At 47.5% G+C, this 23,842-nt stretch overlaps 1 protein-coding gene across 18 annotated transcripts in view; it reads right to left on the bottom strand.

The window, feature by feature from the left end:
* AMMECR1 (AMMECR nuclear protein 1) overlaps positions 1-22,263 on the bottom strand; it is a 113,757-nt gene extending 91,494 nt beyond the window's left edge. For 3 of the 18 annotated variants that reach the window (XM_037908906.2, XM_037908907.2, XM_037908909.2), the window contains exon 1: positions 21,662-22,263. In XM_037908906.2, coding sequence (XP_037764834.1) covers positions 21,662-22,122 — 461 coding nt within the window. In that variant the 5' untranslated portion in view covers positions 22,123-22,263. Of the gene's footprint in view, positions 1-3,143; positions 3,273-17,423; positions 17,558-17,713; positions 17,891-21,661 lie in introns of all 18 variants that reach the window. The other 15 variants (XR_005226764.2, XM_037908908.2, XR_005226761.2 and 12 more) reach the window with 13 other exon arrangements.
* Between the last annotated feature and the right edge of the window lie 1,579 nt (positions 22,264-23,842).

The raw sequence follows: 23,842 nt of genomic DNA, 5'->3' as shown, positions 1-23,842 counted from the left end.
TTTAAAATGCTGCAATGTGTGCAGAAAACACCAAGGCACTTAACATATATAACTATGCAAAAAGAAAAACTGTGCCAGTAATCATGGCAATTAGTCAAACTCACAAAGTTTTAGCAAATTTCAGATTAATTTTCTGCTTAAGTGGCATTGTAACTTAATTCACATTAATCTGAAATATTTACAGCAACCTGATGGAGGTTTGGAGCTACTCAGGCTGAATTGTATTACTAATGTGTCCAGCTGCCAGCCATTAGAAGGCCAAGCTACAGCTCAGCTATAACCACTGTACTATTCTTTCAGAACACCTACCTGCATTCTTTTCATGTTAACTTAACTATGCAAACTTCATCAGATTCAAAAATTCTACTACATAATATTAGATCAAAAGAAACCTGATTCTACAATACTAGACCAAAGAACACATTTTTTAGCGTGTGATTTTTCAAAATGTGTTTATAAAGTTTTAAAAATAGGATCAGAGGGATTTTAAAATCATACTAGATAATAATGCAAAACTAAACTTAAAAAACCTCCTCAGTAGACCTTCTAATTTCTCGCAAGAATGACAACTCACTCATTCTAGCCTTGGAGTAAATTAATCTTATGGATCATAAGGAATAATGTTAATGTGATCTAGGTTGTACCATTCTTATAATGGTAGTAGGAAACATAAAGCATCCATTGGGGCAATGATTCAGTGGCATACAGACAGAGCATAAATGGTGAAGTTACATTTAAGACAACTGGAATTAATAAGCATAATATTACTTCCACAGAATAGGTTTCATCTGTCAGTATGCCCTCTCTGAGTCAAACCTAAAAAGTTCCTGATGGTCCATTCTAGTGTTTTTAAAACCACAATATTTTCTCATATGTTGTCAGTCAATGCCAAACATAGTCTAGGATATGTGTTTATTGACCTGATAAATGATTGGTAAAGTTATGGAAGCACTGAATGCACCAGTGATTATAAAATATAAGAAATAGCATGTTCAAAGCAGTTTTTCTTAGAAAATGCAATTCTTTACCACTATAAATTTGAACAGCAACAAGTTTAGGATCAAATCCCTTACTGTGAAGGAACTAGCCTAGGAAGTGAAAAAGTATCCTCTTTGACTACCTGCACAAATACTCAATATGTCAACAATCTGCAAGGAGTCCTGACACCCTTACTCCTGTGAACAGTCCTGCTCATTTCCACAGGACTACTCATGAGGTTGCAGGATAGGGTACCATTCAACGTTGTATGATTTTGTCAAATAATTCTCCAAATACATAGCAATGACCTTAAGCAAAAAGACTTAAGTTTCTATAACAAAGCTTGAAACATTGCTTCTAAACTAGACACTCTCAAACTCCACAAACAGTGACAAATACAAAAGCCAACACTTCACTGCTGTAATTATGAATATAAAATCTTCAATAAGAATGCTTTAAATGATTGAATTTTTGACAAATCCATCAACCTGGAAACATAGGAAAATACCAGTCTGCATATTAAGCTTCATGCACTACCACTGATGTGGTTTGTGGATGACAGTTGCAGTCTCTTCTGTGCAGCTAATGAGCAGTACAATAACTAATAGGAATAAAAAACTTTATTCTGAATATTAATCATACAATATTTTAAGTGATCCATTTAAACTACTTCAACTACATTGTGTACAAGATACACATCTCCTCAGAGCAATGTGCACTTCTTTCAATACATAGTACACTGCAACAGGTCTGTCACAAAACTTTTATAAAACTTGCAATTTCACAAGAGTGTAAATGTGGGCTTTTGTTACACTATTTTGTAATAACAAGGAGTCTGGTGGCACCTTAAAGACTAAATCTGTTAGTCTTTAAGGTGCCACCGGACTCCTTGTTGTTTTTGTGGATACAGACTAACACGGCTACCCCCTGATACTATTCTGTAATAAACCTCAGAATTCATAAGCAAATCCCAACTTAATTGTTACACAGGAGAGCAGCTCCAAAACAAAGGTTAGCCTGAGGAACAAACCAGTGACCCAGAGGGCAATATTATTTTACCAGTATTTCATTCGTGTATCAATTAATCAAAGTTTCTAAAGGCCAAACCTTAAGTTAAATCTTTATCCCACTAAACTGGAGAGTCAGCAATCTCCACCATCTATTTGCTTCTCACTCTGAAGTAAAATAAATTGCTTTTAATGGATTACCAAAGTAATCTATATAAACTCCTTGATAAAAAGGTTGTCATAGCTACAGAGCTATCTGCGCTTCTGTCCCCTTTCTTGTCTCTCTGTGCATCTCCTCAGGTGTCATGCCTCTTGCTTATACCTATCCTAAGGCATAATTCTCCCACAGTTACACAAGGCACTGTAGCACAGGGCTTGGTTAATTAACTGTGCTTACCCAGCAGGTCCAACTGGCTTCAGTACATACTGTTCTTCTCTTCGGGAATCTGACTAGTGGCATATATTGTGACCAAACAGCCTTCTTAAAACCAAAGTATTGTTTGTTTTAATATAGGAACAAAGCATTTAGAGAAAAGGATTTAAAACAAAGTCCACATGCCTGTCTATCTTACCTTATGTCTTCCCATCCCCGATGGAAAACTACTCAAGTATAACTTCTTCAGACACCTGCAAACGCTGTCAGTCTGGCTCCCCCAAACAACTGTCTCTTTTCTTGAGACATCTTTTTTTAAAAACTGCCAGACTTCTTTTGTTCCTGTGAGTGCCTGGGTTCTGGCCTTGCTCATCAAAACCAGTTTTGTAAGTTGGCTGGAGCCAGAAGGTAGAATCTTCAAAGCTAGTAGATAAGGCATTGTCTCTTAATACCCCTCAGGGGTATGTCTACACTGTAGCTAGGAGCATGCTTCCCAGCGCTGGTAGGCAGACACACATTTGCTCTGTTGAGCTAGCATGCTAAAAATAGCAGCGTAGCCAGAGGAACCGTGGGTGGCAGCTTGGCTAGACACCCAACCACACACTCAGGTGGTCAAAGTGGATTTGCACTCAAGTGGCTAGCCTGAGCTGCCATCCCTGCTATCCCTTCTTCCTACGCTGCTATTTTTAGCATACTACCTCAAGCAGAAAGCGCAGTTTATTAACCAGCACTGTATATAGTAGTCATAAATTACTGAGCAACTTCAATTCTGTCAGTTTACTTACATAAATTACACTTGTTTTCTAAACACATTGCCTCTGCAGACACACACATTTCCCTCAGTTTCCCTCTGCCTCCAGGATTTTATAAATCTAACTCCAAAGCAGAGGATAGGTGGGATCGTCAGGGTTGCTCTGCCAAAGCAAACATATGGAAAACAAAATGATTTTAGTAAATAACCTCTTTCTTTTTGACAGCCCTTGTTAAGTTGCACTGTAGGAGACCAGCTAGCAGCAATAATCTTCCAAAAGTGGGTTAAAGAGAGCTACTAGCTGGAGAATGCAGTGCAGCTCTTCCAAACAGAGCATCTGATTTTGTTGCAACACTCAAGCACAGAGAGAGAGAGAGAGATTCATGAATCTATGACCAAACTATGCTTTCTCCAATATCAGGAAGCCCATTTCTTTCCACTACGAAACTAGTTTGGATCTATGACTAGCTATCACTACTCCTCCTGGTTGCCTTCATTTTCCCTTAAAATCTCATCAGTTTTACAACAGAAGAGATTCATTCCCATTTGAAGAATCAGAGAATAACAACCTAGGCTTTTACTGACAGATCTGAAGTTCTTAGCCAGGAATTTCTCTGGACAATTACTGATACGGCTAAGGACCAAACATCTATATCAGTTGTTATGGTAATGTATATGGGAATGTTTGGATAACCCTTCTACCTTCCAAGTTAGCTCCAAAAATCCTCACTTTTTTTATTGACAGGAATATATTCTATTTCGGAGCCTGAAAGGACTGGAATAGATTCGGGGGTGGGGGGATGACCCAATATTCAATTAACCTGACTTTCTTTGACACTATAGCAACAAACTTTCTTGCATGTCTCCCAAAGGCCCTCACTGACAGGGAAAGCCACCATATCTTTCTCACACAGCTGCAAAACAAACAGTTTGAGTGGCTTTTTGGAACTGAGGTCAAATGGGATGTCCAGGGCACAGCTATTTTGCAAGCATCACTTAGAGAATAGCTTCATCACGTAATTAATACGATGCTAGAAACTCTGAAGACTGGAGCCCTTCTTGCTGCAAGACCAAACACCCTGGGAAATCTACATTAGACCCTTGATTTCTTGGAAGGTGCTACCTTGGTCTCAACTGGCAGACTTAAGATCATCTCATTGAGTCTCCAGAATGAATTCCTTCTTTGATAGAGCCAGAAACAGTGAAGGAAGATTTCATGACCAATAATACCCATAGGGAGGAAAGTACCTTGGAAAAGGTTTCCACCGAGGAGCTGTCTAGTATGAAAAACTTGTAGCTATTGCGGGCAAACTAGGAGGAACAATAGCCATTGATGGATCCAACAGTGACTCATTTCCAATCCAAGGGAACACCTCCAAAGAGACTGCATTCACCAAAGTGACTGCATTCACCAAATCAGCCATTCTAAACAATAATAGTCTGAGTTCAGCCAGAACAGAATGACCCCAAAATAACTCCAATACAGGGAAGCAGCTGCACAGTGCCTGATCACCGGTAAGTACCTCTTTTTAGATGCACTGATTTTTTTTTAATTAATTCCAGAGGTGGAGCCTCTATTGGATCTATTTGAAGATTGCTGATCTTTCCCTAGTGAATTCTTCCACAAGGTTTTCAGCTGCTCTAAAGACCCAAACTTTAGTGCCAAAAGGGTTTTGGAGATAATTCTGGCCTGCTAGGGATAATCTCTTTCAGAGAAATTTCCATTGGATCCTCAAACCATCAGATCCTCCTGCATCAAAGGAAGGCTTATGTCTGTCTGTAGCTCCTTTCCTTACTAACTCAAGATGACAAGGCTGCATAAGCAGCACATCCCTTGGAGGAATGTCTGTCACTTGGGCATTGGGGAGGCAGGTCATGTTAATCAATAATAGGTCTGAAAGTCTCAAGCCTGATTTTAGTGTATGGACTTTTGCTTTTAAGAATGATGTTAAACAATTAAGAAATGCTTAGCTCAGATTTCATTCGTTATCTATATTTTAATACTGTTCCCGCAAAATAGCATAGCCATAATTTATATTGAGAGAGCACCTCCACATAAGTGTTACCGTATGAGATCAGACCAGCGGCCCTCCTAATCCAGTACTCTATCTCTGGGACTCCAGTATTCTCTCTCTGAGAGGCTTCAAAAGTACAAGACAATTGTGGAATAGCTCATTATTATTTTTGGGGTGAGTGGCGGGTGGGAAGGTTTCTTCCTAATCCTGCCTAGTGTAACTGTGGATTTCCTCCATGTTATTTCTTTCCATCGATAATGGCAAAAAAGCTCTTCATCTGCTCCTGAACATCTTTGACGCTGTTTTTAGACAAAACTACCGTGAACCACTATGGCACAGGGAAGGCAGTCTTCAAGCAGACAGATCACAAACCATTATGAAAATGGTAAACACCTTAAAATTCCTCCAGAAAAATTGGTAGCAGCCAGCAAACATCATGGAGCACTGATTACAGAAGCTCCCAGTAATACGCTTAGCAACCAGGCAGCTACTTTCCGCACCAGCTCAAGTTTCCATGTTAACGTGCAGCCCAATGTAGGGCAAACTGTGGTAATTCAGTCTTGAGGCGACTAAAGAATTGATCACAATAGTCAGGTGCCTGCTGAATGTTTAAAACCTATTTTTTATCAGCATCAATGAAATCTAGTGCCAACAAGTCCAATAAGTTAAAGGTGTATTTTTCCACACACACTTCTTTACACATGTATCTGCAATAATTTAAAATTTCTTACAATTTTACGGAATGCTTCCTTGGTTTTCCACTATGAAAGGATAAACAGAATGCAATTTATCTAGCCTATAACCTTTCATTCTTTGCTTTTACCCATCTTCTCTCTATACTAAATAGTCCCAATCTTTTCATCCTCTCCTCACAGGAAGATTTTACATTTAATTCAGATATTATGGTAATGGGTAGGTTAAGTACCTAGCATTGTGCCACCTATCACTTCAATTTCTGCTACATCTTTGAGATGGGGTGACCAGAACTGAACACGATATTGCATGTAAGGGTGACATGCCCAGATTATGGTGCAATTTCATAAGAAATTGTAATCCTAACCAGTAAAAACTGTAGGTCACCCTGTTTGAGGCAATTTGTTTTAATAGGTTATATTTTCCACTCAGATTATTCAGTCCTTGGCCCACTAATTGTAAAGATGAGCTGGCTGGGAGGATGCTATACCGAAAAACAGCCTGTCTGCCCTAGGCTTGCCATCTTTTTTTTGGCTGGTAAAAAGCTACCGTGGCTTTCCGCCTAAGACACATCCTTTCATAGCGACAGACATCCCTTCAGGCACTGCATCATCTTCTGGGAAGAGCTCTTTTTACTTCCCTTTGAAAGCCTTAGACATTTTTTTTATTTCAGAAGGTGGAGAAAGCAACTAGGGAAGAGGCTGTTCTAGATTTGATTTTGAAAAATAGGGAGGAACTAATTGAGAATTTTAAACTGGAAGGCAGTTAGGGTGAAAGTGATCATGAAACGATAGAGTTCATGATTCTAAGGAATGGCAGGAGGGAAAACAGCAGAATAAAGATAATGGATTTCAAGAAGGCAACTTTAGCAAACTCACAGTTGGTAGGTAAGATCCCATGGAAGTAAGTCTAAGGGGAAAGAGAGTTCAAGGGTACGTCTACGCTACCCGCCGGATCGGCGGGTAGTGATCGATCCCCAATCACTCTGCCGTCGACTCCACTGCGGCGAGAGACGGAAGTGGAGTTGATGGGGGAGCGGCGGCAGTCGACCCCGCGCCATGAGGATGCGAGGTAAGTCTACCTAAGATACATCGACTTCAGCTAAGCTATTCTTGTAGCTGAAGTTGCGTATCTTAGGTCGATCCCCCCCCAGTGTAGACCAGGCCCAAGAGAGTTAGCAGTTTTCCAAAGAGACATTATTAGGGACACAAGAGCAAACTATCCCACTGTGTAGGAAAGATAGGAAGTATGGCAAGAGACCACCCTGGCTTAACCAGGAGATCTTCAATGATCTAAAACTCAAAAAAGAGTCCTACAAAAAGTAGAAACCAGGTCAAATTACAAAGAATGAATATAACTAAACACAAGTACATAGGGACAAAATTAGAAAGGCCAAGGCACAAAACAAGTTTAAACTATCTGTAGACATAAAGGGCAACAAGAAAACATTCTACAAATACATTAGAAGCAAGAGGAAGACCAAGGGCAGGGTAGGCCCATTACTCAATGAAGGGGGAAAGACAATAAAAGAAAATGTGGAAATGGCAGAAATGCTAAATGACTTTTTTGTTTCCGTTTCACCAAAAAGGATAGTAGCAGCTGGATGTCGAACCTAATGAATGCCAGTGAAAATTATGTCGGAGCAGAGGCTAAAACAGGGAAAAAAGAAGTTTAAAAATTACTTAGACAAGTTAGATGTCATCAAGTCACTAGGACCTGATGAAATACATCTTAAAATACTCAAGGAGCTGACTGAAGCGATATCCATGGCTATTATCTTATCTTTGGAAGATGGGAGAGATTCCAGAGGGACTGGAAGAAAGCAAATTCAGGGCCAATCTATAAAAGGGGGAATAAGGACAACCTGGGGAATTAGATTAGTCAGCTTAACTTCAGCAACCGGAAAGATAATTGAGCAAATAATTAAGCAATCAATTTCCTAACACCTAGAAGATAATAAGGTGATAAGTAATAGTCAACATGGATTTTTTCAAGAACAAATCATGTCAAACCAACCTAGTAGCTTTCTTTGATAGGGTAATAAGCCTTGTCGATGGCGGGGGAAGCAGCAGATGTGGCATCTCTTGATTTTAGTAAGGCTTTTGACACTGTTGCACATGTCCTTCTCATAAACAAACTAGGGAAATATAGCCTAGATGGAGCTACTATAAGGCAGATGCATAACTGATAGGAAAAACATTCTCAGAGAGAAGTTATCAGTGGCTCAGAGTCAAGCTGGAAGGGCATATCAAATGGGATTCTGTAGGGACTGGTCCTGGTTCTGATCAATATGTTCATCAAGGATTTAGATAATGGCATAGAGAATACACCTATAAAGTTTATGGACGATTCCAAGCTGAGAGGGGTTGCAAGTGCTTTGGAGGATGTATTAATAGGCGTGTTTGTAAGCAAGACATGAGAAGTAATTCTTCCACTCTCCTCCTTGCTAAGGCCTCAACTGGAGTATTGTGTCCACTTCTGGGCGCCACATTTCAGGAATGATGTGGCGAAATTGGAGAAAGTCTAAAGGAGAGCAACAAAAATTATTAAAGGTCTAGAAAACATGACCTATGAGGAAAGATTGGAAAAAAAACAACAACTGGGTTTGTTCAGTCTGGAAAAGAAAAAACTAAGGGGAGGGGGCACATGATAACAGGTTTCAAGTACGTAAAAGGTTAATACAAGGAGGAGGGTGAAAAATTGTTCTCATTAAACTCTGAGTGAACCGAAGTCTGAAGTATTGTAAGCCACCCACAGCACACATTTGGACACCATATACCCCTCAGTCACCAGCTGCTTTGGTCTTTTCCCACATGGATACCCAACATACCCAAAGAAGAATTTCTTCCCCAAAAAGTCACTCTTTTGGCATCTTTATCCAAATGGAAAGGTTGGACCAGCCTTGCAACTTCTTTGGCAGCTAACCCCAACCATCAAGTCAGCAGGACATCTTAGGAAATATTGGAACCCTTTTTGTGGCACTTGATAAAGGTGATCCTTTAGCTTCTTGTATGCAGCTGGGAGGGAGGCTGGTGCCAATCAGATTTTCTTAGGGAAAATTCCCATTAATAATGAGCTATTGGACTTTTCTCCTTGGACATTAGGAAGTACAACAGCCAATGAGCCTTAGATAGCTAAAATTTCCAATACCAGACTCTCTACCACACAAGCTAGAAACTCTTGTCCAAAATGTCAAGTGGCAAAGAGAGACATGGAGGTGACCTGTCCTCCGAAAAAGCTGAGGAGGAAAAAAAATTCTTCTTGCTGGTCAAAAAAGGTTATTGCAAATACCCTATCCCTTATTCTTCCTCTGAATCAGACAAGTGGTCAGAAGTACTGTCCAACAGAGAAGATAATGCTGCAGTTAGACTGGCAGAGTAAATGAGACAGACAACACATTACTTGGGAGAAGACTGAGTACCAGCAGTGTATTTTATGATCCCCAGATTACTAAGGAGGACCCTGCTAGTAAGGCCACATAACTCCTGAGTTAAAAGGAAAGCAAGGAAAGGTGACATGAAATGAGCTGAGCCAAGGGGCCAGAGAAGCTGAGGGAGCGCTCCTCATAAACCAAAGGAGAACAAAAGCCCCAGGATATAAATGCATCTCTGCATTGACAGCTGTCCCAATAAGCCTGTGATCCCACCTCAGGTAGAAACAAGGCTGATCAGAACAACTCACCGAACCAAGAACAATCCAGGAACTAGATCTTTAATAATATTGGTTCCATATATTTGGTGCTGTAAGAGGGCACCCATGCAGCATCAACAAGAACAGCTTTCCAGAAAGTTACCAAAGCCCAACATTGCCACGGGTATTAGGGCATATTGTTTAATCACAAAAAGTGGGAGTATGCCTGGGTCACCTCAAAGTATAAGTAGCATGGGGTAAAGCAGGCAGCAGCAGCAAAAAGAAAGCGGTACCTCGTCAGAGATTGAATACTGACAGCCAAGGAGAGAACCTCTTCCTTTCAAAAATAGATCTCAGGAGGTCGCTTTGCAGGAACAGAGTTTTTAAAATATTTTTCTGAAAGTATGTTTAGTTAAATTTGTGATCATTTTAGCTCACTGCTATATGTCCTCATTGTTAGACCTAGTTTTACTTCTGTCCCTCACAAGACTGGTCTTGTATATATGACTGTACATTGTAGTGCTGCAACTCACTGAACTTCATGCATGTGAAAAAATATTCCATATAATTTCAAGCTTTGAGTTTTGGGCACATGCAGGCTGAGTATGAGATGAAGAGATGTTTTTCACATGCGCTTAAAGGCTGCTGAAAGATGCAAACCCCTTATTTAACACTTGTAAATAGCTCCCTATAGTACTCCCGTTAGCCTGGATTTCTGTTAAAAATGATACTGAAACCCTGAAAACCAGCTATCAACCTAGTATAGGGGAAAGGTCTTCTGCTTTTGTTATCTATGACAGCTTGAAAGGCAACGTAGCTCTGTTTGACCAGGCAGCATAAATTATAGCACTGACAAGAGCCACTCTATAATCTAGACAATCCACTATTCTAAGTTTAAATAACTGCCTTTATGTTTGAAATTAGCTCCGTACTTGTAACTTCATCAGTAAAACTTCACTGATATAACAAACCACACTGTGTAGATGTTCCGTTTCCAAATGTACTTTTGTTTTTAGTAACCCTCTTCTGATAACCATGATCGAACTTCAGTTGCCATCAAGTTTTCTTAGCTGGTGGTCCTAGAAATCTGCAGCTAAAAGAACCATACAGATTTAAAGCTGAAAAGTTCTGCAAACCTACAGTCTATGCTATCAGCTGGGAATGTAATTCCCAACTTGAGGAGACTGACCTACACTAGCTCTCACTGACCAAGTGCACTAAAAATAGAGCATGGTCATGGTGATGGAAGGGGCGAGCCATCCTGAGTACACACCTGTTCGAGATGCAAAGTATGTATCTGGGGTGGCTAACCCCCGCCTCGCCACTCCCACTGCCACGGCTACATGCTATTTTTACGGCAATAGTTCAGTTTTCACAGCTAGCCTAGGTATGTCTCCTCAAGTTAGGAATTACAGCCTAGGTTAAAGTGTACATATACCCTCAGAGGGAAACCACTTAGATTCTTAAAAAGAGAATATAGATCTGCAAATCTAAACAGCATTAAAGCTTATATATGCTAATGTTAAAGGATGCTGCATAGCATCCAAATTGTGAAGGCCTAATATATAATACAAATGACAGATTTAATAGACTGCTCAAGAAAAAACAACACTTTTACAGCGCATCACTACCAAAAGGAAGTATTTGAATATTGTTAAATTCTTAACTATTCAGAGATCTCTAGAGAGCAAAACAGACTACTGCTCTTCAGAAAGGGATTTGGACAAATGAAATATTCAATTTTAGGCCCCAATATGTCCTTTTTCAAAGGCAAATAGGTTGAGGTGAAAGCATCTAAAATACAGTGTCACAAAAAGACACCGTCAAAATTACATTCAACAAAATACACACACACACAGGATTTTTTTACATTTTCAGTATTTTGTGGATTCTGTGATCTTAATGAAATCATGATTAATATAGGGCCTTAGGTATAAGATAACGTTAACACATTATGTCGTGAATATCTCTAGCTGGATACCTCCAAGGGAGGGGTGGGGGAGGGGAGAGAGAGAGAGAATCGGACCAACAAAAGATATGGATATATTAGCCAAAATAGAAGATGCAACAAGGAAGTACATCTATATAGGCAATGGCAGAACAAAGGAAAAGCGGTTTCTCCACATGCACATCCTTTAGGGCGGGAGGGAACAGCCGGTCTCTCCAAAGCTAATATGGTGACTGACCACAGATGATGTATGAGCAGTACCAAACTCTACAGCGAATGCTTCCAGCTGAAAGAATGAATTCTTGGGTCCTTTCCCAAGAGCACCTACACCTCCTATTTCTTGTACTGCAAACTCCTGGCAGATTCCATCCCATTTGCACTCAGGAAAATTCACTCAAATCAGAAGCACATGCAGCCAACAGTCTCACACCACACCTCTCTCAACAATACAAGCCTTACTAACCTGTTGACCATCTGCCTTATGCTGTACTTATGCAGTTTGCCCACTTCCTATGTCCTGCTGAATACAGTTTAATACCTATAATTCCTACCTAGTACCCATTTTCAACTAAAACTGAAGAGAGTCACTAATACCACAACTATGACAGGATATTTAGAGCTTTTATCATCTCAACACTTTCTCCGTTTTATAAGAACATTAGGAGTTAAACCTATTGGCAAAGATATATTCTTTCTGTAAAAAGAAAAGGAGGACTTGTGGCACCTTAGAGACTAACAAATTTATTTGAGCATAAGCTTTCGTGAGCTACAGCTTATGCTCAAATAAATTTGTTAGTCTCTAAGGTGTCACAAGTCCTCCTTTTCTTTTTGCGAATACAGACTAACACGGCTGCTACTCTGAAACCATTCTTTCTGTAGTCTCTTACAGTTTCCTGGTACGCTATCATTTTTCCTCTGCTACAATACCAAGGCATAGTCATCAATCTTACTTTTGAACATGCTGGGAATTCCCTACAGAACACTGCTACTGGCAGCCAACATACCCTGAACCTCTTTCTGTACTGCATTTTTTAAAAAAATCTACAAGATGCTTCTTTGTAAGACTCTCTGCTTCACAGTCAAATATTTCGTGTTCAGTGGTAGAAGGGAAGAGAGCAATTACAACTGAATAAAAGTTTTGAAATGTATAAGAAAAACAAATATGACAAACAGCAGAACAGTTTGGATGCAGTCACAGACAGAAACAGGACCTACCAACTGGGCATCTTGAACGCCACAGAACCCATTCCCTTCAGTATAAAGTGACATGTCATATTGTGACACAACTTCAGTATAAAGTGACGTGTCTTATTGTGAAGACTAAGGCAATAGTTATAGATGACGTCTAACAGTTTGTTATGCAAAGGATAAATTTTTATTATACATAGCAAAGGCTCCATAGTCACATAAAAAAGTGTTCTAGAAGAACAGTTTAATCTTCTGACATTAAAGATATTAGTTTAACTTTTGTGAAAGTGAAGTGAACATGTACTACATGCTCGGTTCTTTAGAGAGTCAATATAGGGCTGGCCAGACTGAAAGTTTCTCTTAGATCACATGGAAGTTTTCTACTTTGATCATACATTTACAAACATTTTTATATAATTGTTCCTGGAAAGAAAAGTTGACTGATGAAGGCAATAGTGTGGAGTATAAAGCCAGTAAATGTGTGTGAAAAAATAATAATTGGTAGAGAGTAAATGCCCCAGAAATAGTACAGGCAACTGTATGCACAGGTGAAAGACCAGAACACACACAAAAGATACATATAGCCCTTTGGATTTACCAGCCATAATTAAACATACAGACTATCTACCTATGTATGTTTATTATTGTCTCTCCTAAAATCCAGTGCCAGTCTTAAAAAAAAGCATAATTATTATTTTAAAGTTTCAAAGAAACCGCTCTTGGGATTGTAGGTGGAGGAGTAAAGGGTTTTTTCACCCGTCCAAAGTATGATCAAATCAGCCTGTCCTCTGAGGAAAAACCCTATTCAGGTAACAACAGGTATGAAGTTGTAGCTAAGACAAAGGAACAAAAAAGCTGCAGCTGGGGGGAATGCATACAAGCAGGGTCCTCCAGAACCTTTTCTATCCCACAAGGTCAATTTACACTCAACCTGGGCTAAATCACAATTCTTGTCCAAATGCTGAAAATTGACAGACACCAAAGGGATCCCAGTTCATGTAACTTATTTTAATGTTGTTATAGTAAGTAGAAGTCACTGGAATTATCTGAGAAGAGGCTGCTGAACAAAACTTCAGTAAGGAGAGAGGGTTTTTTGGTACAGTATTTTCTTAATGGTCCTTCATTTGATTGTCTCTTGTTTCTTCCCACTTTAATAATAGTAAAATATTAGAACAGAAAGGAAAGAATTAAATTCATAATTCTACCTGTGTATTTAAAATAGTCACCACCACTGTTCTCTCACAGTTCCTAGTCTCCAAAACAGTTACTCAGGTCATTTGTTTATTTGCTTGCTTTAAAAACATATCAGCAAAGGGGAAAATACTTACATTTAAAAGCCCAAAATCTTTGGTAACTCAGTTAAGGTTGCCCAGTTGTGCTCTGTGCTATTCCAGAATGCGAAGAGTGACTAAACTTAAACCTCTCAAAAACCAGGAAATACAAAGTTAAGGTACATACCACCCCCCAACCCCCAGGAGGAAACAGCCATTGGGAACGGTTCAGTAAGGGTGCTGCAAACATTAAACTATAAAGGGAAGTGGTGGGTTATCTATCTATGGATGTCTCCAAATCAAGACTGGATGCCTTTCTGGAAGATACCTTAGTCAAACAAGTTATAAGGCTCGATACAGGAGTAACTTGATGAAAATTTCTGTCCTGTGTTATACAGAAGGTCAGACCAGATTATCTAATGGTCCCTTCTGGGCTTAATATCCATGAATCTATAATAAGCAGATAGGAGGAAGGACTAAGAACATGCCACTGTTTGTGCTGTATATCCCACAGACTGGAATTCCAGCTTTTAACTGCATGCACGCCAGCTGCATTCCTTCTGTTATATGTAGCTGTATTGAACGGTGATGGGATTAATGGGAGCAGCACGACAGAGCTATCACTGTGATATGGGGAGAGGTGCATGTGTACCTTCAGAGATCAAGTTTGCCTCATTTCAGCTCTGAATCCTGAAGACTGAGTCACCAGAGATACACAAGGATCTTTTTTTCAACCATGGGGATTATCAGAAGTCTGGTGGCATATATGACAGTGGTCTCCAGGGCCTATTGAGAAGAATCCTTAGCAAATCTGGAGTGGTTTGTGTGGAGTACACTCTGTGTCAGCATAAGCAACTCCTGTTCGCTATGCCTAACATAAACCTGAGTTTTGCCTTAGCAAAGAGCTATTACGCTTTGTTTTACAATGTCATGTGCTCTGTTCCTGAAGTGTTCTGTAGTATCTGTAAGAGTTGAGAGCTAGTATGTGTTGTTGGAGCATTGGGGCTTTGCTCAAAGGGAGCAGAGTTACAGTTAGGTTGCAGAGTGGCATGTACCTTAACTTTGTATTTCTTGGTTTTCAGAAGTTTAAGTTTAACCACTCTGCACATTTGGGAAAGGCATGAGGCACCACTGGGAAATCTTAACTCTCCATTAATAAAATTTTGGCACACTTAATTTCTTTGGTTTTTAATAAAAATTGCTCAGCATCTCCATGTACCACAGCCCACCTCTTCTCTTCCCCTACTTCTGGCTATTGGCAACGATTACCCTAGCCACAGAATGCACTAACAGCATGTTAGTCTTTTACTGATCCAGCGACATCTCCTGTCTGTTTGCCTGACCAACACAATGTGATTCTCCCTCCTCCCCATGGAGAGGTGGGAGCCATAATGGGATCCACAGGTTGAAGAGCTAGGCAAAAGATGCTGGAACAGTGCAATACTTGCATGGAGTTAGTGGGGACACTTTTTGCAGGGGGACAGATGAAGCCCCAAATAACCCTCACTGCACTGCACTGCTCTGAGCCCTTCCTTTCCACCTCACATTCTCCTGCAATGCTCTGAATTCCCCATTCCCATTAGAAGCAACATTAGCGTGGGGAAGACTAAGCCTGGAGCCCCTTCCCCACAGCTGGAGGCAGGAAGGAGAAGGTGAGGAGTTCTGAATTCCTTCCCCTGTTGAGGGAGTAGCCAAGTCCTAGAACAGCCATGGGGAGGAACTGTGGGGAATGGAGGGATATTTGTGGGGAATGGAGGGGATGGAGGAAAGGGAGGGCACAGATGGCTACGCTTCCCTTTTCCCCAAATGTCACTGAAGGGAAAGTTGCCCAACATTCCCCCTTACAGAGTTGCTCTGTCAGCACTTCTGATCTCCCAAGAGAGCAAAGGTCTCTTTGAGAATGATCCTTTATTTGAGGGATTGCAGAAAAACTACTTTTTTGGAAAGTCAGTTCTTCAAAACACTATTCATCCAACTGGGTTTGCCGCAGCTGGGCTTGTACTGTTTGTTCTCCCCATAGGCGGAGGAAATTCAGGACCAGTAAGTAGCATGAGCATTAGCTGGAGTTTTTACACCGAGGTATAACTGTGTGCTTGCAAAGGTGGGCTAGCAGGGAAAGGGTCATTTCAAAAACAGGCTGGAGATTTTAAAAGGTGGGGGGGGGGAGGGAAAGAGAGTTTCTTTCCAGTCACTGTGCAATAGAGTTCAAATTTGTGACCACAGTTGCTGGAGTACTATTTTTAGTAGTACATGTAATGCAGCATCCACACACATTTTACCAGTGGAACAGTGCTGGTAGAGGACCTGTGTCATTCAGGGAAGTGGTTTTCAGTCACTGACAAACTCAGGGTTTTACTGACAGGTCCTAAAATTGAATGTGGACGCATGCAAAGATGTGCTGAAATAAGGAAGTGTTACTGGTAAAATTTTGTAGAGTAGACCAGGCCTAGGAGAGAGAAATCCTGAGTGACCGAGATCAGTTTAGGGAGGATTAGAGTTATAGTTTGAGCCTAGGTGTTCATTAAAAAAAAAAAAAGTTACAGGAACCAGTTGATGTTGTAAACATCTTTTTTAAGGGGGAAGGTTAGAAGTGTATTTTAGGAACCCCTTTGTCAAATGACACTAAGTTTGACCACTAATCCTAACCTGCACCACCATGAGCCACAGCAAATTTCAAGACAATCCAAGTAATGTGGATTTTAGAGCACTTAAAATAGTTGACCTTTAGACAGAAAGTGACACTCAACCTTAACTAGCAGAGCTGGCGACGTGCTTACTGGAGAGAGTTCTACAAGTTATTTATTCTTTATCAATCTACAGCAAATAAACTGTGGGCAGAACTCGGTTCTCCCCCATCAATGAAACCACAGAGTGATAACTGTAGAAAATTGAGGCTGGTTATCTATGTAGGACTGGGATGGAGAACAGATAGAAGGGAAGTGGACCCCCCCCACAAGACGATAGCTACTTAGTACAAATCAAGAGAAACAAGAGTCCCTAAGAAACTGGTATCTATAAGGGGGAGCACACAGGACGTAGAGAGGAAAGGGTAATGTAAAGAAACTCACAGCTGAGCCCCTCATATTGGTACACAGAAGTTTAGAAGGGCATGTAGGGAGTACTTGCTGGGGTTGTAGGTGAAGCAGGAGATCTATGGCAGCTAGGACTATACATCTCCTACACAGAGTACACACTAGGGGTCAGTGTAATGAGGGTTCCATTAAGGTTATTAATCATGTGCCAGATATATCTAGAATACAAAGGACATTCATCAAGTGTCACTGGTGAAGCAAGGACTCTGTGGTAGCAGGAAGCACTACTGAGGGCGCACGGAGGTATAGAAGATGGAGAGAGGAATTCATTAGCAGATATTGGTGAAGCAAGAGGAGGGAGAGAGGGGGGGAAGGGGTCTACCAAGCATGGTGGTCATGCAGCAAGGAGGAAGTATACCACTGCCCTGCAAGTGCTAATAGCTGCACATGGGGAGATAGCAGGGCAGATGAGGTCACTTGTGAAGCCACGGCTCTGCATGGGATAGTAGATGTACAAGAGCACTGAAGGATACTTACTAGGGGTCACTGGTGAAGCCAGAGCTCACTGGGAGCCCCATAGGGGAACTCAAGGGGCATCATGAAGGGGTACGGGTGTCTGATGTGAAGTATTCACTAGAGGCTGATGAAGCCGGGCTCCACACTGTTTAGGGCTGGAAGGAGATCTATGAGATGGTATAGGGGTATGGTTCCTGAAATAGAAAACTCACTAGGGGTGACTGATGAAACCAGGGCTCCGCAGAGGCTGGGAACTATGTGTAGGGGATGGGAATACAAAAAGCAATGAGGGCAATGTGTGGGATACTCACCAGAAATCATTGGTGAATCAGAGGCTGGTAACCATATACGTGGGGGCAGGATAGGAGTATGGTGTTCTGTGTCAGGTACTCACTAGGGGTATCTGGTGAAGTGGGGCAGCTCCTCAGGTGCTGTCAGATATATGGTGTGGGTCCATGGAGGTGATATAGGGCTTTGACGGCTGGCAGCTATATAGGGTGGAAGAGCATGGGCTGCAAAGGTACAGTATGGAGCCCAGTGTGGACCACTCAGTAGGGGTCACTGATGAAGCAGGGGCTCTGCTAGGACTGGCAGCTGTATGTGGTGTGGTATGGTGTAGAGAGTAAATGGGGGCAAGGTGCCCAGTAGGGGATACTCACTAGTGGTCATTGGTAAAGAGAGGGCTGGTAGCTGTATGGAGCGAGGGGTACAGACAATATGGGGCATGGTGCCTGACGTGGAGTCCTCAGTGGAGCTCACTGATGAAATGGGGTATGTGGCAGCCGGGAAGGAGAAGGTGCACTGGGATATGGTGCCTGGGGAGGGTATATGGGGCAGAGTGTGGGGTACTCACTATGGGTCACTGGTCAGTGGTGGCAGGGTGCCCAGGGGTGCACAGAACAGGGTGCCTGGGGGTGCCCAGGGGCTGGAGCCGGGTACTCACTAGGGGGCGCTGACGGGGTCAGAGCCAGGGGGCAGGAGCCAGGTATTCACTAGGGGGTGCTGGCAGCGGGCCAAAGCCCGGGGGCAGGAGTCCAGGGCCGGAGCTGGGTACTCACTAGGGGGTGCTGTCGGGGGGAGGTGCCAGGGGCAGGGACAGGAGCCGGGGCCAGAGCCACGCACTCACTAGGGGGCGCTGGCAGGGGGCGGAGCCTGGGGGCAACAGCCCAGGGCTGGAGCAGGGTACTCACAACGGGGTGCTGCGGGGGGAGGAGCCCAGGGACAGGAGCCCAGGGCTCGAGCAGGGTATTCATTAGGGGGCGCTGGCAGGGGGCAGCAGCCTAGGGCCAGAGCTGTGTACTCACTAGGGGGTGCTGGCGGCGGGAGATGCCTATGGACAGGAGCCCAGGGCCAGAGCCAGGTACTCACGAGAGGGTGCTGGTGGGTACAGGAGCCCGGGGGATGGGGCCAGAGCCGGGTAATCACTAGGGGCTGCTGGCGAGGGGCCAGAGCTCGGGGACAGGAGCCCGGGGCAGGAGCCAGGTACTCACTGTGGGGTGCTGGCGGGGACAAGAGCCCACGGGGCAGGAGCCCGCAGGGCTGGAGCCAGGTACTCAGAAGAGGGCGCTGGCACGGACAGGAGTCCTGGGGGCAGGGGCCGGGTACTCACTAGGGGGTGCTGCGGGGGGCAGGAGCCGGATACTCACTAGGGGGCACTATGGTGGGCCGGAACACAGGGCATGGGCCGGAGCCGGGTACTCGCTAGGGGACGCTGTTCGGGGGGCATGGGCTGGAGCCGGGTACTCGCTAGGGGGCACTGTTCGGGGGGCAGGGGCCGGAGCAGGAGCCGGGTACTCGCGAGGGAGCGCTGTTCGGGGGGCAGGGGCCAGAGCAGGAGCCGGGTACTCGCGAGGGGACGCTGTTCGGGGGGCAGGGGCCGGAGCCGGGTACTCGCGAGGGGGCGCTGTTCGGGGGGCAGGAGCCGGAGCCGGAGCCGGGTACTCGCGACGGGGCGCTGTTCGGGGGGCAGGGGCCGGAGCCGGAGCCGGGTACTCGCGAGAGGGCGCTGTTCGGGGGGCAGGGGCCGGAGCCGGGTACTCGCGAGGGGGCGCTGTTCGGGGGGCAGGGGCCGGAGCCGGAGCCGGGTACTCGTGAGGGGGTGCTGTCTGGGGGGCAGGGGCCAGAGCCGGGTACTTGCGAGGGGACGCTGTCTGGGGCTGGAGCACGGGGCTGGGTACTCGCTAGGGGGCGCTGTGCGGGGGTCAGGGGCCGGAGCACGGGGCCGGGTACTCGCTAGGGGGCGCTGTTCGGGGGGCTGGAGCACGGGTACTCGCTAGGGGGCGCTGTTTGGGGGGACGGGGCCAGGGCCGGGTACTCGCGAGGGGGCGCTGTTCGGGGGGCAGGGGCCGGGTACTCGCTAGGGGGCGCTGTTCGGGGGGCAGGGGCCGGGTACTCGCGAGGGGGCGCTGTTCGGGGGGCAGGGGCCGGGTACTCGCGAGGGGGCGCTGTTCGGGGGGCAGGGGCCGGAGCCGGGTACTCGTGAGGGGGCGCTGTCTGGGGCTGGAGCACGGGGCCGGGTACTCGCTAGGGGGCGCTGTGCGGGGGTCAGGGGCCGGAGTCGGAGCCGGGTTCTCGCTAGGGGGTGCTGTTCGGGGGGCCGGGGCCGAGTACTCGCTAGGGGGCGCTGTTCGGGGGGGCAGGGGCCGGAGCCGGGTACTCGCGAGGGGGCGCTGTTCGGGGGGCCGGGGCCGGGTACTCGCGAGGGGGCGCTGTTCGAGGGGCCGGGGCCGGGGCCGGGTACTCGCGAGGGGGCGCTGTTCGGGGGGCCGGGGCCGGGTACTCGCGAGGGGGCGCTGTTCGGGGGGCCGGGGCCGGAGCCGGGTACTCGCGAGGGGGCGCTGTTCGGGGGGCCGGGGCCGGAGCCGGGTACTCGCGAGGGGGCGCTGTTCGGGGGGCCGGGGCCGGAGCCGGGTACTCGCGAGGGGGCGCTGTTCGGGGGGCCGGGGCCGGAGCCGGGTACTCGCGAGGGGGCGCTGTTCAGGGGGCCGGGTACTCGCGAGGGGGCGCTGTTCGGGGGGCCGAACCTGGGTACTCACTAGGTGGCGCTGTTCGGGGGGCCGGGGCCGGATACTCGCGAGGGGGCGCTGTTCACGGGGCAGGGGCCGGGGCCGGGTACTCGCTAGGGGGCGCTGTTCACGGGGCAGGGGCCGGGGCCGGGTACTCGCTAGGGGGCGCTGTTCACGGGGCAGGGGCCGGGGCCGGGTACTCGCTAGGGGGCGCTGTTCACGGGGCAGGGGCCGGGGCCGGGTACTCGCTAGGGGGCGCTGTTCACGGGGCAGGGGCCGGGGCCGGGTACTCGCGAAGGGGCGCTGTTCGGGGGGCCGGGGCCGGGTACTCGCGAAGGGGCGCTGTTCGGGGGGCCGGGGCCGGGGCCGGGTACTCGCTAGGGGGCGCTGTTCGGGGGGCCGGACCCGGGGCCGGGTACTCGCTAGGGGGCGCTGTTCGGGGGGCCGGACCCGGGGCCGGGTACTCGCTAGGGGGCGCTGTTCGGGGGGCCGGACCCGGGGCCGGGTACTCGCTAGGGGGCGCTGTTCGGGGGGCAGGGGCCGGGGCCGGGTACTCGCTAGGGGGCGCTGTTCGGGGGGCAGGGGCCGGGGCCGGGTACTCGCTAGGGGGCGCTGTTCGGGGGGCCGGGGCCGGGTACTCGCGAAGGGGCGCTGTTCGGGGGGCCGGGGCCGGGTACTCGCTAGGGGGCGCTGTTCACGGGGCAGGGGCCGGGTACTCGCTAGGGGGCGCTGTTCACGGGGCAGGGGCCGGGTACTCGCTAGGGGGCGCTGTTCGGGGGGCCGGGGCCGGGTACTCGCGAAGGGGCGCTGTTCGGGGGGCCGGGGCCGGGTACTCGCGAAGGGGCGCTGTTCGGGGGGCCGGGGCCGGGTACTCGCGAAGGGGCGCTGTTCGGGGGGCCGGGGCCGGGTACTCGCGAAGGGGCGCTGTTCGGGGGGCCGGGGCCGGGTACTCGCTAGGGGGCGCTGTTCACGGGACAGGGGCCGGGGCCGGGTACTCGCTAGAGGGCGCTGTTCACGGGACAGGGGCCGGGGCCGGGTACTCGCGAAGGGGCGCTGTTCGGGGGGCCGGGGCCGGGTACTCGCTAGGGGGCGCTGTTCGGGGGGCCGGGGCCGGGTACTCGCTAGGGGGCGCTGTTCACGGGACAGGGGCCGGGGCCGGGTACTCGCTAGGGGGCGCTGTTCGGGGGGCCGGGGCCGGGTACTCGCGAGGGGGCGCTGCGGGGGCAGGGGCAGGGGCCGGAGCCGGGTACTCACTAGGGGTCGTTGGTGAAGCGGGGGCTCCGCGGGGGCTGGTAGCCGTACAGGTGACAGTAGAGCACATCGAAGCAGAAGCAGCACATCTCAGCCGACACCACCATCTTCCTGCAGCCGGGCCCGCCGGAGCCGGCCCCGGGGGAGGCGAGCAGCGAGGCGGCCGGGGGGGAGAGGCCGCCGGGGCCCCCGCCGCAGCTGGGCGGCAGCGGCGGGGACAGGACGCAGCCGGCGGCGCCCCCCGCCAGCCCCCCCAGGCCGTTGAGGCGGGCGATCCCCGGCGGGGGTAGCGCCCCCGGCTCGCCGCCCGCTGCCGCCGCCCCGCCGCAGTGGGAGCTGCCGCCGCCGCCCCCCGGGCCGGCCGAGCCCGAGGGAGGGGAACTGGAGAGTTTCTGCTTCTTCACCCCGCAGCAACCCGCCGCCATCTTGGAGCCGTCTCCCCCCACGCAGCGCTTCCGACCCATAGCGGGGGGGCCGGCCGGCCGGCCGGGGGACGTGCGGCCGCCTGCTCCGCCTCCTCCCGGGCCCGCTCCGCCTGCAACGGGGAGGGGGCAGGGAAGGATGAATGGGGAGAAAGGGAGAGGGGAGTTAGAGCCGCCCCGGCGTGCCAGGCCCCGCGCCTCGCAGCCAGCTTCGCCGCCCTCCCGACCCGCCCGGCAGCTCCTCGTCCCCCGGCGCCGCCTCCCGCCGGGGAAGGGTCCTCAACCCCCCCGCGTGCCGAAGAGCCCCGGCGGGCCCCGCGGAAGCCCGAGGAGGCGGCTGACAGTATCCGACTGGCACAACGCAAATGACCTGGGTTGGCTTTTGCTTCGGAGGGGGAAAGAAGCCGCCAGGGAGGTGTCTGAGTCAGCCAGCGGGAGCATTGCAGGGAGCCCCGACTGCGCCCACAAACCAGGCAGTCCTGGGATGGCTGGCCGCGGGGAGGGGGCTCAGTGAAGACTGTGCTGAGGCCAGCAGCCCCGGGGGCAAGCGGGCGTAACCCTGGTGGACTTGTCCAGTGCTTTGCCTTCTTTCAGAGGAGCTCTGTCCCCAGGGAAGCGAGGGAACATGCACGTGTTAAAACTGCACTGGCCAAAACACTAGTCTCTAAGGTGCCACAAGTCCTCCTTTTCTTTTTGCGAATACAGACTAACACGGCTGCTACTCTGCAACCTGAAGAATAATAGTTTACGTGTATACTTTACATCTCAAAGGAGCATGAAGCATTTTAAAAACTATATATACAAAGAGGACTGGCCTCACCCGTCACTAAAATGCAGCTATCGCTGACGTGGAAACTGGCAGCTTTTTAACAGAGAACAGCAGTGCTACAAAACTATTTAGGCAGGGAGTGAAGAATATCATATGTAGTTGAAACAGCCAGGGAAATTTGTATAGGCAGAAAATCATTATCCAAATTAGAATGCAGCCTCAGAAAATCTCAAGGGAACTTTTAGGGCCAGGACTGGTCAGGAGCTCAGTTTTACATCTTACGTTGAAAACAGCATCACAGCAATGTCCTAGCACAGTCCTAGGCATTGATTCATTGTGGACTTAAAGGGAAGAGTACCACTTGCTAAATCTACAACTCCACTTCCTGGTGAGTTGGAGAGGCTTCCATCCAAAAAGTTGCCTAAACAGGCATGCGGCAATTCTCCAAAAAGAGCCATATTTTTGGAATTTAATGTACCCACCCTCCCACCCACATCATATATCATTTTAAAGCTTATGTTATGTACATTTAGATGAGCTCGGATGTGGAGCTGTCAAGTGGTGCCCTAAGCCTGTAGGCGAGGTGAAACAATGGTATCCAAAATGAGAAAGTGTCATTTATTGCACAGTTCCAGAAACACTGCCACATGACTCTGACTACAGTTTTTAATGTTTAAGTTGATATCAGCACCTTATTGTGGTGTTTATTAGTCAAAACTACCAAATGACAGTGTAGAGTTTTATTGATTTTGCATGAACAAGTATTTTGTTTAGAAATGATGAAGCTGTTTAGCGTGCAACAAAAATAGCGAATATGAGCATTTTGCAATATACTAACATGAAATGTTTTCACATCACATATTCTTAATTGTCAAAGTATCTCACATGTGATTATAATAGTGTTCTATATTTTCAGTAAAATTTGCTATCCAGATCAGTCTCATGTGCACCAGTAGCAGTAGATTGCATGTCCATTGTTTATGCTGCATAGTG

Source organism: Chelonia mydas, chromosome 9 (genome assembly GCF_015237465.2).
Source record: "Chelonia mydas isolate rCheMyd1 chromosome 9, rCheMyd1.pri.v2, whole genome shotgun sequence".
In the NCBI taxonomy this organism is placed as follows: domain Eukaryota; kingdom Metazoa; phylum Chordata; order Testudines; family Cheloniidae; genus Chelonia; species Chelonia mydas.
This window is presented reverse-complemented; position numbering and strand designations above follow the sequence as displayed.